Source organism: Rhinatrema bivittatum, chromosome 2, assembly GCF_901001135.1.
Source record: "Rhinatrema bivittatum chromosome 2, aRhiBiv1.1, whole genome shotgun sequence".
Classification (NCBI taxonomy): Eukaryota; Metazoa; Chordata; class Amphibia; order Gymnophiona; family Rhinatrematidae; genus Rhinatrema; species Rhinatrema bivittatum.
The window spans coordinates 376,859,624-376,875,953 of NC_042616.1; the positions used below are offsets into that span (position 1 = coordinate 376,859,624).

The 16,330-nt window shown below is 42.6% G+C and overlaps 1 protein-coding gene across 1 annotated transcript in view; it reads right to left on the reverse strand.

Moving 5' to 3' along the window:
- Positions 1-16,330, reverse strand: part of CTNNAL1 (catenin alpha like 1) — an 852,902-nt gene that overhangs the window by 47,655 nt on the left and 788,917 nt on the right. Inside the window, 2 exon segments of the mRNA XM_029589981.1 lie at positions 7,003-7,157; positions 7,253-7,303. Coding sequence (XP_029445841.1) covers positions 7,003-7,157; positions 7,253-7,303 — 206 coding nt within the window.

Here is a 16,330-nt window from a genome sequence, read left to right on the forward strand (position 1 = left end):
CCTGTAGCAAGGACCTGCTCTCCAGGTGGTGCATTGTCTTTTCGCACCGAGGATATGTCTCCAAGGGCTACTGCCCAGGAGGGAAGGGTTAGGTTGGTCGTCATAGTTGGTGATTCGATTATTAGGAATGTAGACAGCCGGGTGGCTGGAGGATGTGAGGATTGCCTGGTAACATGCCTACCCGGTGCAAAGGTGGCGGACCTCAAGCGTCACCTAGATAGGATTTTAGACAGTGCTAGGGAGGAGCCGGCTGTCATGGTACATGTGGGCACCAATGACATAGGAAAATGTGGGAGGGAGGTTCTAGAAACCAAATTTAGGCTCTTAGGTAGAAAGCTGAAATCCAGAACCTCCAGGGTAGCATTCTCTGAAATGTTCCCTGTTCCACACGAAGGTCCCCAGAGGCAGGCAGAGTGCCGGAGTCTCAATGTGTGGATGAGATGATGGTGCAAGGAAGGGGGATTCAGTTTTGTAAGGAACTGGGGAACCTTTTGGGGAAGGGGAAGTCTCTTCCGAAGGGATGGGCTCCACCTTAACCAGGGTGGAACCAGACTGCTGGCGCTAACCTTTAAAAAGGAGATAGAACAGCTTTTAAACTAGAACAAGGGGGAAAGCAGACAGTCACTCAGCAGTGCATGGTTCGGAGCAATGTATCCTTTAAGGATACTAAAGAAACAGGAGAGTTAGGGCATCCCAACAGAGAAGTTCCAATAAAAGAAAATGTAACCCATGTGCCTAAGTGTAAAAAATCACCAAAGCTAATGATTAGATAGACTTAATTGGCATCTCAGAGACATGGTAGAAGGAGGACAACCAATGGGACAGTGCTATACCGGGGTACAAATTATATCGCAATGACAGAGAGGAGCACCCGGGAGGCGGTGTGGCACTTTATGTCCGGGATGGCATAGAGTCCAACAGGATAAACATCCTGCATGAGACTAAATGCACAATTGAATCTTTATGGGTAGAAATCCCTTGTGTGTTGGGGAAGAGTATAGTGACAGGAGTATACTACCGTCCACCTGGCCAAGATGGTGAGACAGACAGTGAAATGCTAAGAGAAATTAAGGAAGCTAACCAAACTGGTAGTGTAGTAAGAATGGGAGATTTCAATTATCCCAATATTAACTGGGTAAATGTATCATCGGGACATGCTAGAGAGATAAAATTCCTGGATGGAATAAATGACAGTTTTATGGAGCAATTGGTTCAGGAACTGATGAGAGAGGGAGCAATTTTAGATCTAATTCTCAGTGGAGCACAGGATTTGGTGAGAGGTAATGGTGGTGGGGCCGCTTGGCAACAGAGATCATAATATGATCAAATTTGAATTAATGACTGGAAGGGGGACAGTAAGCAAATCCACGGCTTTCGTGCTAAACTTTGAAAAGTGAAACTTTGATAAAATGAGAAAAATAGAAAAAAACTGAAAGGAACAGCTACAAAGGTAAAAAGTCAGCAAGAAATGTGGACATTGTTAAAAAATACCATCACAAATTAAAAAGGTGGAAGGAAGGCAAAATGATTACCAGCATGGTTAAAAGGTGAGGTGAAAGAGGATATTTTAGCCAAAAGATCTTCATTCAAAAATTGGAAGGATCCAACAGAAGAAAATAGGATGAAGCATAAGCGTTGGCAAGTTAAAGGTAAGACATTGATAAGACAGGCTAAGAGAGAATTTGAAAAGAAGTTGGCCATAGAGGCAAAAACTGACAGTAAATACATTTTAAAATATATCCGAAGCAGAAAGCCTGTGAGGGAGTCGGTTGGACTGTTAGATGATGGAGGGGTTAAAGGGGCACTTAGAGAAGATAAGGCCATCGCAAAAAGATTAAACAATTTCTTTGCTTCTGTGTTTACTGAAGAGGATGTTGGGGAGATACCCGTTCCAGAGAAGGTTTTTATGGGTAATGATTCACCAGGTCTCTAGGGTTCCCCGGCTGCTCACCTCGGCCTGCTAGGTCCGGGGTGTTCCCTGAGGAACTGGCAATTAATCTGGGCTGGGATCGGCCCTGACCTGGAACTCCCAGGGCCTCCTCACATTGGGCACATAGGGAGTCTGCTTCCTCGCTCTGTGTGGCTCTGAGGTGGCATGCTGAGCAGAGGCCTAGAGCTCTTATGCCTGATTCTGGATGTGCCGGCTCCGTGGACGCCTGGGCTCTCATACGCTCCATTGCGTCTATTATCTTTATACGCCGGTGCGCTCCCAGCCGAAAGTATGCGCCTTGTAAAATGCGCGAAAGCTGTGCGCCTATCAATGTGCGCCTATCAATGTGCGCCTATCAGCGTGCGCCTAACAACGTGCGCTTATTAATGCTATCAACGTGCGCCTATCAATTCAATGTGCGCCCTAACAGGGCAGAGGGCGACGGCGAGCAGGCAGGCAAAATGGCGGGTTGCCACGTAGGCAGACCCCGCTAATCCTCGCTCTCCGGAGACCAAAGTAAAGATGTACGCCTTACCTGATCTTCGGCGCTTCCCGGCTGCGACCCGGGCGGTCTCCGGCTGCGGGGGGAGAGGGTGATTACCGTCACCGCCATGCTCGAGGAAGTGCACCCGCTGCCTCTAAGCCGCACCCGAACTCGTCTCGCCTGGGGGCTAAGTCCTCACCGCGAACGGATCGGGACCAAGGCTGCCTCTACGCCGCGCCCGAGCCCTTCTCACTCGGGGGCTAGGTCCCTGCCGCGATTCGGCCACCGGACCGAGGCTCTTACCTCCGAGGGACCACGGAAATCACCTCGGGAAACTCCTGGGGGAGGGACCCGAGGGTATCACCGCAGGAGTGCGGGGCTCGTCTTCAGGTAGGATTCTTCTATGAATTTAATCGTTAGTAATTTGGAAGAACGCTCAGCGAGCAATAGGTAGCTCCAAACTGCTTTGGAGACGGAAATTACTGAGCGCCTGCACTTCCTGCAGGGGTATATGTACCACGTACTGACGTCAGATCCGTCTCCAACTGCTAGCACGAGCACACTATACCCATTTGTAATGAGTCCATCTGCTACACGCTAGGAAAGTCTGGTTAATGTAAGGGACAGCAATAGCCTATCTTTATTTTACATTTTAAACAAAAAAAGAACATACACAAAAAATAAGCCAAGTAGATATTTTCACTTCAGGTTGAGCAAAACAGATTCATGATGTAATATTTAACCCCAAACTACTCTTCAAAAAATTAAAAACGTAATCAAGGACCCATCTTTACTCACCTTAAACAACCATGAGTTCTCAAAGAATTCCGGCAATGAATATGCCACTGCTATGTTAAACAAAATAAAAAATTAAAAACACAATTCCCCACCAGCCTAACAACAAAAGAACCTGAAGAAAAACTTGGACAAACAAAATGGAACAGATTCGCTCCAGTATCTAAACTTGAAATAAACCAAATCATAACAAAATCATAGCAAAAATGAAACCTGCAACCCATCTACCGGACCCAATCCCTGCAAGTACCCTAAAAACAGTAATCAGCACAATCATTCCGGCAATAACAATAATAAACCAATCACTATCAGAAGGCTGGGTCCCTGCAAAGGCTGAACAAGCTATGATAGAGCCAATCATAAAAAATAAAACTGGTAAAATTGATGATTGGGATAATTATCGACCAATATCCAACCTGCCCTTCATCGCTAAAATCATAGAAAAAGCAGTATTATCACAATTAGAGAACCACCTAGAAACAATGTTACGAATGTCGGTAAATAAAAGTTAATAAATAAATAAATAAATAAATAAATATACTATACCCAAACCAATTTGGTTTCAGAAAAAAATTGCTCAACAGAAACCCTACTCATTTCACTATCAGACCCTGTATTGCAGGGGTTGGACAAAAATGTATCCTATATACTGGTACTAATTGATCTAACAGCAGCTTTCAACACAGTTGACCATACCCTACTGTGCCATCAACTGAGAAAAATCAGAACAGACGGAAATGTTAGCAAATGGTTCTCCTCCTTCCTAGAAGATAGAATATTCTAAGTCAAAATGGGAAATCACATTTCTGACACCTTCACAATAGATACAGATGTCCCCCAGGGTTCAGCACTCTCAGCCACACTATTCAACATTTATTTCCTACCCCATGTAGACTGCTAGCAAATCTTGGACTCAGCTTCTTCCTTTATGCAGATGACATACAATTCTATATTCCTTTTGACAAAACACTGGAAAAACCTGCAGCAATCCTGTTACCCATCATGAAGACAATACATCAAAAGGTTTCTCAACTGAAACTGATGCTTAACCCAAAAAAGACCAAAAATTGTGTGGCTACGAAGAGATACAACGATAATCAAACTGCCAACAATAGACCTGGGAATTTTTAACATCACTCCCTCAGACCAAGTTAGAGACCTAGGAATACAAATCGATGAGAACTTCACAATGAAAAAGCATATAAATAAATTAATGAAAACAGGATACTTCAAGCTAAGAATGTTACCGCTATTAACAATTCATGACTTCCGCACTGTATTACAAACACTAATATTTTCAAACTTAGATTACTGCAACTCACATTTACTAGGATTTCCTGCAGATTGCTAAAACCACTACAATTACTTCAAAATGCTTCTGCGAGACTCTTACAAGGGACAAGAACATTTGATCACATCAACCCTTTACTAACAGCATTGCACTGGCTTCTGGTACAATCCAGAATTCATTACAAACTATTAACTCTAATCTTTAATATCATTAACAACATTAATCCAAGCTTATTAGGAGTGACACTTCAACCATACATGTCAAAGAGAGCACTAAGATTGAAAAATAAAGGACTGCTAATGGTACCCACAACACAGAACACACACCTAACTCAAAAAAGAGACCAAACATTTTCCATAGCAGGCCCTAAGTTATGGAACTCCCTACCAGAGTCATTATGTCTGATAACAGAAAGAGTTTCAAACATGAACTGAAAACATGGCTCTTTAGAAATGCTTATGACTTAACATAAAACACCAATAAGCCGATAAATTTACTGTCAGGGCCAGAGATATTAGAATAATGAGCAATTAGTATAATATAATATAGAGCTATATAAAGTGTAATGTAAGGAGAATTAGAACTTGTACACAGTTATGTTGACCTATAAAATGAATGAATGAATATGACCTAGAATTCCATCTACTGATGTGTAGTACATCCAGTATATGAATGCTAACCCAGATTGTGCAAACTGAATAAGGATCTGATTATTGATGTGTAAACCCGTTGTGATCTTCTTTTGGAACGATGGTATATAAAACACCTACATAATAAATAAATGTCTTGTCACTAGGCAGGGACCTCAATCTAAAACTCATTTGTCTGGTGTAACACACTCAAACAAAATGAATGCAAAGAGTAAAGTGGGCTCACTTAGAAACAGATGAGTTTCATCTAATATGAACAAGCTGTGTGCAATCACAAAAACATCATGCACATCTGGTCTGGATCTTGGCTGAATTCATCTGCATGCAAAGGAAAATATCACCTTATATATTGTATGTCTTCCATCTGTATTCTCAGGTCCAGGTCAAACCTTTTCTGCTGTCACACATTATCATGCATTAAGATATTTATCCACCAGAAAAACACAAATTAGGCAAACTGATCACTCAGTTTAGGCTTTGCTGAGTAATATGTGACTATGTAATAGGTTTGAATCAAGTCTTGAGCTACTTCCCATTAAAATGATCTATTTAGTTCAAGCTCTTTGCCTGTGATCTATCACAAGCAAAGAGCTTGAACTATATATATATATATATGAACCAGAACAGTTGCTGTCTGATAGTTCTACACCTTCCTAGGCAGATGGATATATTTTTATAAGGTGCCAAATGAAAGCTCAAGACCCACTGATGTTAGTAAATGGATTTAAAGTCCAAAAATGGTTCTAGGCTTTTAAATTTTGTGCAGTAGGGGTGAAGAGGGGGTGTTAGTTTCACAGCCAGGCAGTGGTGATTAATTTTCTGTATCACCATTAATGAGGCCAATATTCAAAGCTGAATGTCTATGCAAGATAGCCAGATAAGACTTATCTGGCTAACTTACATGGGATATTCAGCAGCACGGCAACGCTGCTGAATATCCCTGGCACAACTGCTACTTAGCTGGGTTAGTGTTATCTGACTAAGTTTAGATGTGTTATTGAGTAGGTCTAAGTTATTCGGTTAACTTAACCCGATAAGTATAAATATTGTAACCTATCCAGCTACGTTATCCAAAAAGAAGTTGTGAGCGGATTGGGGAGGTACTAATCTACTTACCCTGATAAGTAACTTATCCAGCTAATTACCGTTTGAATATCGGCTCCATTAAGCATTGTAGATTTGGAAGCAAAATTTCAAATTAAAGTCAATAAAAGCAATTGGATGTATTTTTATTACAGGTATTACACTCACTGTTTGCCCAGGTTTTTATAGCAGTTAAACAATGACTTCCCATGATGTTATGAACATAACAGAAAAGTAACTATTAGGAAAAAATATTGTTTTTTACTTTGTAAATTGGGTGACTATAACCTGGCATTGAGAGAGCAAATTTAGGTACTGCTCAGAACTGATTTGTATAAAACAAAAGCAGAAGTAGTAAAATATCAAGAGGATGATAATGGGGGCAGAGCTCATCTAGTACACATTCTCTTCACCTCTAGAACAAGCATGACATTCTGCTCTTCAAATAAATAGGCAGTGGAAGAACTGAAAGTATACCATGATTTCACAACATTTTGAAATGATTGGCCAACAGAGAACGTGGGAAAGAGAAGGAAAAGCTGACAAATTCAATCATGGATACCTGTTGCTTTCTTACTACAACTTTACACTGCTAGGCCACAGATTATAAATGTTCAGATTCGTAGATCCTGCTGTCTTCACCAGTAGCAAAGAGGAATATCAACGAAGAAAAGAAAAGTAGTGTTGAGAGACATTCCCCCTTCCTATTCCAAACTGCACATATGCTTCCCAGATACGATGTTTGCATTGTACTTAATGTTATCAGTACCTGGTGAAGAGGTACATGGAATAAGCCATGCTGGACATGCTCTGGCCATGCCGCACAATCTCACTCTCTTGGTCATCCCATTTTTCAGTCTCAGAATCGACGTCAGATGTGAGCAAACGGAGTTCTAATCCCAATTTTGCTATTTTTCCTTGCTCCTGTAAGCGATAAGTTATAATATGTTGGTGATGTGCCATTTTAAGACCCAGCAGCAAACAAAAACTTTGAATGGAAAACTCAGCATAAATCTCACCTCCCCATCCAGTTTCACTGGCTTCAGCGTTTTCAGACTTGCATTGTGCTTCTGTCATAAAATACAAATGTTTGTTAAAATAAAAAATTCTGCTATAGAGAAACACCTTTTTTAAATTAAGACAGCAGTACCAGGTTGGAAATAAAGGCACAATTGGAATCACAGCACTTGCACTATTCAAACAAATATGCAATGAGGAGGACACCACAGAAGCATATTCAAACATTATACAGAAGGTGAAAACAGCTTTCTGTATACAACTACATTGATTAATGAATAAAAAACTGAAATGTTTTCATTTGTTAAGCCTTCAGATTTGTTTTTCAATTTAAATTTTATTGAACTAGAATAAAATTGTATACAAAACAAAAGAAAATCACACAAAAATCCACACAACTCATATTACATTCAAGAAAAATCCAGTTGGTTCAACCTTTTTCCCTTACCCATTCAAAGACGTGCCTACCCAATCGCCCATACCATCCCCAAATATTTCCATATATGGATGACAGGAGTAAAAGAGCTTAACAACCCTACTAAATACATTTGGGCGGATTTTAAAAGCCCTGCTCGCATAAATCCGCCTGGATTTACGCAAGCAGGGCCTTGTGCGCCGGCGCGTCTATTTTCCATAGGCCGCCGGCGCACACAGAACCCCGGGACGCGCGTAGGTTCCGGGGTTTGTCGAAGGGGGCGTGTCGGGGGCGGGACCCGATGACGCTACGTTTCGGGGGCGGGACATGGTGTTTCGGGGGCGGGACCGGGGGCGTGGCGCCGGCCCGGGAGCGTGGTCCAGGCCTCCGGACCAGCCCCCGGGTCGGAAGACGGCGCGCCAGCAGTCCGCTGGCGCTCGTAGATTTACGTCTGCTTCTCGCAGGCGTAAATCTACGGACAAAGGTAAGGGGGGGGTTTAGATAGGGCCGGGGGGGTGGGTTAGTTAGAGGAAGAAAGGGGAAGGTGAGGGGAGGGCGAAAGAGAGTTGCCTCCGAGGCCGCTCCGATTTCGGAGCGGCCTCGGAGGGAACGGAGGCAGGCTGCGCGGCTCGGCGCGCGTAGGCTGCCCAAAATCGGCAGCCTTGCGCGCGCCGGTCCAGGATTTTAGAGGATACAAGCGGCTATGCGCGTATCTTATAAAATGCAGCGTACTTTTGTTTGCGCCTGCTGCGCAAACAAAAGTACGCGATAGCGCTGTTTTTAAAAATCTACCCCATTGTATATTTAAATATTACCAACTGTTCACCCCATTCCAAATTTCCCAGTCAATCTGGAAACAAAAATCAGCAATAATTCTAATCATAATTAAACAACTTATAATAGAGAATAAGAGGGTAGAGCCAAGATGGTAGCATAAGAAGCAGCAATGCCAAGAACCTCTGCTGACAAATTTGTTTCTTGACTTTATATGATTTTTTTTGGGGGAGGTGGATGGGTTACTATCTTGGATTTTCAGAAGGCGTTTGACAAAGTTCCTCATGAGAGGCTTCTAGGAAAAGTAAAAAGTCATGGGATAGGTGGCGATGTCCTTTCGTGGATTGCAAACTGGCTAAAAGACAGGAAACAGAGAGTAGGATTAAATGGGCAATTTTCTCAGTGGAAGGGAGTGGACAGTGGAGTGCCTCAGGGATATGTATTGGGACCCTTATTTTTCAATATATTTATAAATGATCTGGAAAGAAATACGACGAGTGAGATAATCAAATTTGCAGATGACACAAAATTGTTCAGAGTAGTTAAATCACAAGCAGATTGTGATAAATTGCAGGAAGACCTTGTGAGACTGGAAAATTGGGCATCCAAATGGCAGATGAAATTTAATGTGGATAAGTGCAAGGTGATGCATATAGGGAAAAATAACCCATGCTATAATTACACAATGTTGGGTTCCATATTAGGTGCTACAACCCAAGAAAGAGATCTAGGTGTCATAGTGGATAACACATTGAAATCGTTGGTACAGTGTGCTGCGGCAGTCAAAAAAGCAAACAGAATGTTGGGAATTATTAGAAAGGGAATGGTGAATAAAACGGAAAATGTCATAATGCCTCTGTATCGCTCCATGGTGAGACCGCACCTTGAAAACTGTGTACAATTCTGGTCGCTGCATCTCAAAAATGATATAATTGCGATGAGAAGGTACAGAGAAGGGCTACCAAAATGATAAGGGGAATGGAACAGCTCCCCTTTGAGGAATGACTAAAGAGGTTAGGACTTTTCAGCTTGGAGAAGAGACGACTGAGGGGGGATATGATAGAGGTGTTTAAAATCATGAGAGGTCTAGAACGGGTAGATGTGAATCAGTTATTTACTCTTTCGGATAGTAGAAAGACTAGGGGGCACTCCATGAAGTTAGCATGGGGCACATTTAAAACTAATCGGAGAAAGTTCTTATTTACTCAACGCACAATTAAACTCTGGAATTTGTTGCCAGAGGATGTGGTTAGTGCAGTTAGTATAGTGGGTTTAAAAAAAGGATTGGATAAGTTCTTGGAGGAGAAGTCCATTACCTGCTATTAAGTTCACTTAGAGAATAGCCACTGCTATTAGCAATGGTAACATGGAATAGACTTAGTTTTTGGGTAATTGCCAGGTTTGGCCACTGTTGGAAACAGGATGCTGGGCTTGATGGACCCTTGGTCTGGCCCAGTATGGCATTTTCTTATGTTCTTATGTACTATGCTACTTAAAAGGAAAGGGAAGGTCAGCATTTTTTTCTTCAAACCTCAGACCTCCACATCCATTTGTTTATAGCGGACCTGTTCAGGAGGGCTCTTTGGCCCCTGCAGTCAACTCCGGAGCAGGAACTTTGGTTTCTCCTGGGGAAGAGACATCACTGAGCTCTTTAGATTAATATATCTTGCTGTCAAAGAGAAGTACCTTGGATCAGGTGGCTATGATCACACAGACTGATGATGCCAGCAGTCGAGTGGCAGCAGGTGGAGCCCAACCTCGGCATCTTTTAAGTAAAGAGTGAGCGATAACAGCAGTGTGTCCTGATGTTCATGTGTATCTGGGAGATGGACTGAGTGGACTTTGCATTGGAAGGGAGCAGCTATGGCTTCCTGGAGTTTGGGGGGATACTGGAGTTTAATGTCGACCTGCTTGTGTGAGTCTCACTTTCTGCTAGATAAACCTCCTGTGGTGATTCTGGACTCATTGTGGTCAGCACTGGTCATTTAGATAATTCATGGGTAAAATGTTCTTTGGAGATAAACTTCCTCGGCTTCTAAAGTGGTAAATCTGGGGCATGCTCAAGAGTCTTTTGGGAAGATGGGAAAAATCGGACAATTGGAGGAAGACCTTAAGGAAATTAGAACGATTAATGTTGCTTTGAAACAGGATAAATAGATTATTCACTGTAAAATGGAACATGATATTATACATGTAACTCTAAGAGGTCACTAGATGGCGAACTTATACATTTAAAACTAATCAGAGAAAGTTCTTTTTTACTCAACGCACAATTAAACTCTGGAATTTGTTGCCAGAGGATGTGGTTAGTGCGGTTTGTATAGCTGTGTTTAAAAAAGGATTGGATAAGTTCTTGGAGGAGAAGTCCATTACCTGCTATTAAGTTCACTTAGAGAATAGCCACTGCCATTAGCAATGGTAACATGGAATAGACTTAGTTTTTGGGTAATTGCCAGGTTCTTATGGCCTGGATTGGCCACTGTTGGAAACAGGATGCTGGGCTTGATGGAACCTTGGTCTGACCCAGTATGGCATTTTCTTATGTTCTTATGTTCTTAATCTACAGGGGCCAAGATTTCAATGGGTTTATGTTTAATGTGAGAGGTTAAAAGTGCATTGTTATACTTTACAGTGGGAAATGTTCTGGTTTTCTGAGGAGTTCTGATAAAGCCTAGTTGTGGGTGGCTTCAATAGAAGGAATATTTGGTAACTTGCTTCCTGGGAAGGTGTCTTATGGCAAAGTCAAAAGTTGGGAAGCTTCCAGAGTACAGATCAAGGACCAGACTAGTAAGAGTATGCCAGATATGCAAGTGGAAGTGTGACTCTGGGCCATTGGCAGCGTGTGTTGCAGTGGTATAAAAAGAAATATTTACTCTTGGGAAAGGGCTGGTCATCTAAAGAAGGTGTCTCAGGAAGATTCTGAAGGAATCAAGCCAGGGAGTCTGTGAGCAGAGATTTATGGTAACATTCCCTGTGGTGCCCTGGAAGTGAGGAGGGTATTTGAAGACAGTGAAAGGAGAACAATCTAAAAGCTCCCATCAGCAATAGTGTTTTGGAATACCGCTAAGGCTGTTTTGTGGGGTCATATCATCTCCTACTAGATTAATAAAAGCAAAGGTCAACAGAGGAAAGTAAAGGATCTCACAGCTCAGCTATCAAATCTATGGATCATTCATATCAAAGATCTTTCCCCTGAGCTCAAGCAGAAACTTGCAGATACGCGTTCTCAGCTGTATGCCCTATTTTCCTTGCAAGCCCAGCATAATTTAATTTATCTTCAATACATGTTATTACACTGGAGTAATAAGTCTGACAAACTTTTGGCTAATTTGATTGGGAACATGAAACCCAAAACAGTATTCAAGGTGCAGTCTCACCATGGAGCGAAAACAGAGGCATTATGACATTCACCGTTATATTTTCCATCCCTTTCCTAATAATTCCTAACATTCTGTTTGTTTTTTTACCTCCATAGCCAACCATTTCAATGTGTTATCCACTATGACACCTGGATCTCTTTCCTGAGTGTTAGCTCCTAATATGGAACCTTACATCATGTAACTACAGCATGGGTTATTTTTTCCTATATGCATCACCTTGCATTTGTCCACATTAATTTTCATCTGCCATTTGGACGCCCAGTCTTCCAGTCTCACAAGGTCCTCCTGCAATTTATCACAATCCTCTTGTGATTTAACTACTCTGAATAATTTTGTGTCATCTGCAAATTTGATCACCTTACTCGTCGTACCCCTTTCCAGATCATTTTGTAAATATATTAAAAAGCATTGGTTGAAGCACAGATCCCTGAGGCACTCCACTGTTTACCTTTTTCCACTGTGAAAACCCCCCCATTTAATCCTGCTTTCTGTTTCCTGTCTTTTAACCAGTATGCAGTTCACAAAAGGACATTGCCCCCATCCTATGACATTTTAGTTTTCTTAGAAGCCTCTCATGAGGGATTTTGTCACATGACTTCCTAATATCTAAATACACCACATCTAACGGTTCATCTTTATCCATGTTTCTTCACCCTTTCAAAAAATGTAGCAGATTTGTGAGACAAGACTTCCCTTTAGCAAAACCATGCTGGCTGTGTCCCATTAAATCATGTCTATCTAAATGTTTTGTATTTTATTATTTATAACATTTTCAAAGGTTTTTCCTGGCACTTAAGTGAGGCTCACAGGTCTATATTTTCCAGGATCACCTCTGGAGCCCTTTTTAAATATCAGGGTTACATTGGCCACCTTCTAGTCTTCAGGTACAGCAGATGATTTTAATGATAGGCTACTAATTACTTGTAATAGGTCTGAAATTTCATTTTTGAGTTCTTTCAGAACCCTGGGGTGTATACCATCTGGTCCGGGTGATTTACTACTCTTCAGTTTCTCAATCTGGCCTACATCATCTTCCAGGTACACCGTGATTTGGCTCAGTTCATCTGAATCGTCACCCTTGAAAACTGTTTCCAGAATGGTATCTCCCCAACATCCTCATCTGTAAACACTGAAGCAAAGAATTAATTTAGTCTTTCTGCGATGGTCTTACATTCTCTAAGTGCCCTTTTAACCCCTTGTTCGTCTAATGTTCCAACTGACTCCCTCACAGGCTTCCTGCTTTGGATATATTTTAAAAGGTTTTTAATTAGGAGTTTTTGCCTATACAGCCAATTTTTTCAAATTCTCTCTTAGCCTGTCTTATCATTGTTTTATATTTAACTTGCCAATGCTTATGCTTTTTCTTATTTTCTTCAGATGGATTCTTCTTCCAATTTTTGAAGGAAGATCTTTTGGCTAAAATAGCCTCTTTCAACTCACCTTTTAACCATGCTAGCAATTGTTTGGCCTTCCTTCCACCTTTCTTAATGTGGTGAATGCATCTGGACTGCACTTCTAAGATGGTACATTTTAACAATTTTCATGCCTATTGCACACGCTTAACCTTTGTAGCTGCATGTTTCAGATTTTTTTTGTTTGCTTTTTTAACTATTTTTCTCATTTTATCAAACTTTCCCTTTTGAAAGGTTTGTGCTAAAGCGGTGGATTTACTTATTGTCCCCCTTTCAGTCATTAATTCAAATTTGATCATGTTATAATCACTATTGCTAAACGGCCCCACCATCCTTACCTTACATCCTCAACCAGATATTTTGAGGGCATTCGGAGATTTTTTATAAATCTTTATTTGTTGTGGGCCCAATTTCTAACCTTGTGATTATGCATGATATGCAGCTGCCTTCTTTAACTGCTGAACAGTAGGGAGCACTCATCTCCACTATTAGTGAGATTGAAATTAAAACTGGCATATCTAGAGATCACGTGATGCACTGAGTGTGGAGGATGTGATTCCCCCGCTCTCGGCGTCCTGCCTCTGGAATCTACCTCCATCTGCATCCTAAAAGTTGGTTTTGGGCTTAGAAACCAGCGGGGCACAGCCCTTTGAGGTACGGGCACAGATCTGGGCATGCCGGCTCGCTCGGTTAAATCTACTAAGGATAAAGGAAAAGAGTTGTCGGCTCCCCCAGGGCCCTCTAATATGGCCGCTGTGGAAAACCCCGCCGAACAGCCTGCGGCGCCAGCGTTAGCCGAAATTAAGACAGCTGTTCTCGAGGCATTGGGGCCCAAATTGAAATCAATTTCAACGGCGGTGGCAGAAATTTCTGTCAATTTAAACAAATTTGAATCTCGCTGCACCGAATTGGAGAACCGGGTCTCAGAAAATCAAGATGGCCTCCACAGCATGCAAACTGAGCTCGCGGCACTGCGGGCCGAGGTGGTAAAAAATAGCGCGAAAATTGACGATCTAGAGAATCATGCCCGGCGCTCGAACTTGCGTTTCGTCGGCTTGCCTGAATCTATCGACGATCGTGCCCTGCCAACCTTGCTTGAAACTTGGCTTACCAAGGAACTCTCGCTCACCACAGCCCATGGGGCCTTGCGCGTGGAGCGGGCGCACCAGCTCGGAGCTAAAAGGCAAGAGGCTGACAGACCCCGGGTGGTTGTGGCAAAAATCCTTAACTTTGCCCACAAACAGGAGGTATTGGCTGCCATGCGTAAAGGCCGCACTCTTCAATATGAGAACCAGAAGGTGCTGATATTTCAGGACTTTTCGTCGGCCGTCTCTTTCCAGAGGCGCGCGATGGCTCCCATATGTACCCAACTGCTGGCGCGAGGAATACGGGCTTCCCTGTTGTTTCCGGCCCGACTGCAGATCGCCACTGAGGCTGGAATACGATGGTACCCTTCCCCTCAGGAGGCCCGTGCGCTGTTAATGGAGTCTAGCGTGCCGGCGGCGGGCTCTCCTGCTACCTCGCTGCCTACTTGAGCCGGAGCCTTAGGCGTGTTTGACAAAGCTGGGTTTCATCTTTACTGATAAGTATGCTGACTCTTTGTATTCTTCGATTTTGCGACTCTGGAGTTGTGCTCTCTTTGGACATAATTTCCATGCAGGACACATGCAGTATTGGGTTTTCTTATCCCTATGTTTTTTTTTGTTTTTTTTAGCTCGCGTTTTTGTGTTGCCTTACCTTCTTTTCAGGACTCTGGCATCAAGTCGGCACACGAGCCCTAGGATGGGTTTTTTTCATTCTTAATGTGTCTTATCAAAATAGGTTATGCACAGCCGTGGGGATTTTTTTTTTTTTTTGCTTGTATTTTAAGTACGGATGTTTGGGTTCACTATTTTTGGCTCGAGGACATATCCTTGTGGCGTGCCTTGGCACGGATCTGGACCTGGACCGAGCTTCAAGCACAATTTTTGTCTTGCGCATTTTTTTTGGCTCGAGGACATACCCATGCGGCATGCATGTGCACTGCTTTGGACCTGGACTGAGTTTCAAGCGCCATGTTTACCTAGTGCAGTCTCTGAGTAGGAGCCAGTTCATTGCGGGATATATATGTGGTTATCTTTATCCAGGCTCCCTATTTCATGTCCTTAGTTAGGGGTGCTTTTTCCTGCTCTAGTACTTTATTTCTTTTTCCTGAGACTGCATGTTATGAAACTCATTTGGAAAGGGGGGTCTATGATTGTTCATAACCTTTCTAATGCCGAACCATATAATTGTTCATATGGCTCCTTGATGGCAATAACCCCGTTGTTTTAAGCCATGGTTGGATTTATGAGCTGTTTCTGTTTGAAGCAAGGGTCATACAGTCCCAAGTTACTTATCTATGTCTCTTTGTTTATTGCTATGTGATGCAGATGGGGGGGGGGAAGGCCAGCATGGCAGTGATCTCGCTGATACAGGGGAAGGAAGTCCTTGCCGGGGATTTGGTAAGGCGGAACAGGGGTGGGGTAAGGGTATCTGGGTTGGTTGGGAGGGGGGGGGGGTTTAGGGAACGAGTCTCCTGGGGAACATTCCATCAGACGTGGTTGACCAGTTGTGGTGTATTAGTCAGTCCTGGTGGGTTTTTGGGGGAGAGGCCTCGGCTGGGAGGGCCTCTGCCTCACATAACTTGCATTTGGATTTCAATAAATAATCCACTAATAATGTTATTCCTCTAATTCTGCCCTTAACTTAATCACTTGGAACGTTTGTGGGATAAATTCTCCTATTAAGAGATCTAAAATTCATACTCTCCTTAAGCGTAAAGGCGCCAATATTGCATTTTTACAGGAGACACACCTCACAGATGGGGAACACGAGAAGTTAAGTAAACTCTGGGGTGGACAGGTGTATTATGCCTCAGGCACCACTAAGTCTGCGGGAGTGGTCATATGGATTAAGTCTCAGTTGCCCCTACAGGTTCATTCCACTATCCAAGATCCACTGGGGCGGTATCTCCTTTTGGAAGCTGAGATATATCAGACTAAGGTGATTTTGTGTAATATCTACGCTCCCAATAATTATAGTCCCAGTTTCTATCAGGAAATCTATCGCCATCTTCTA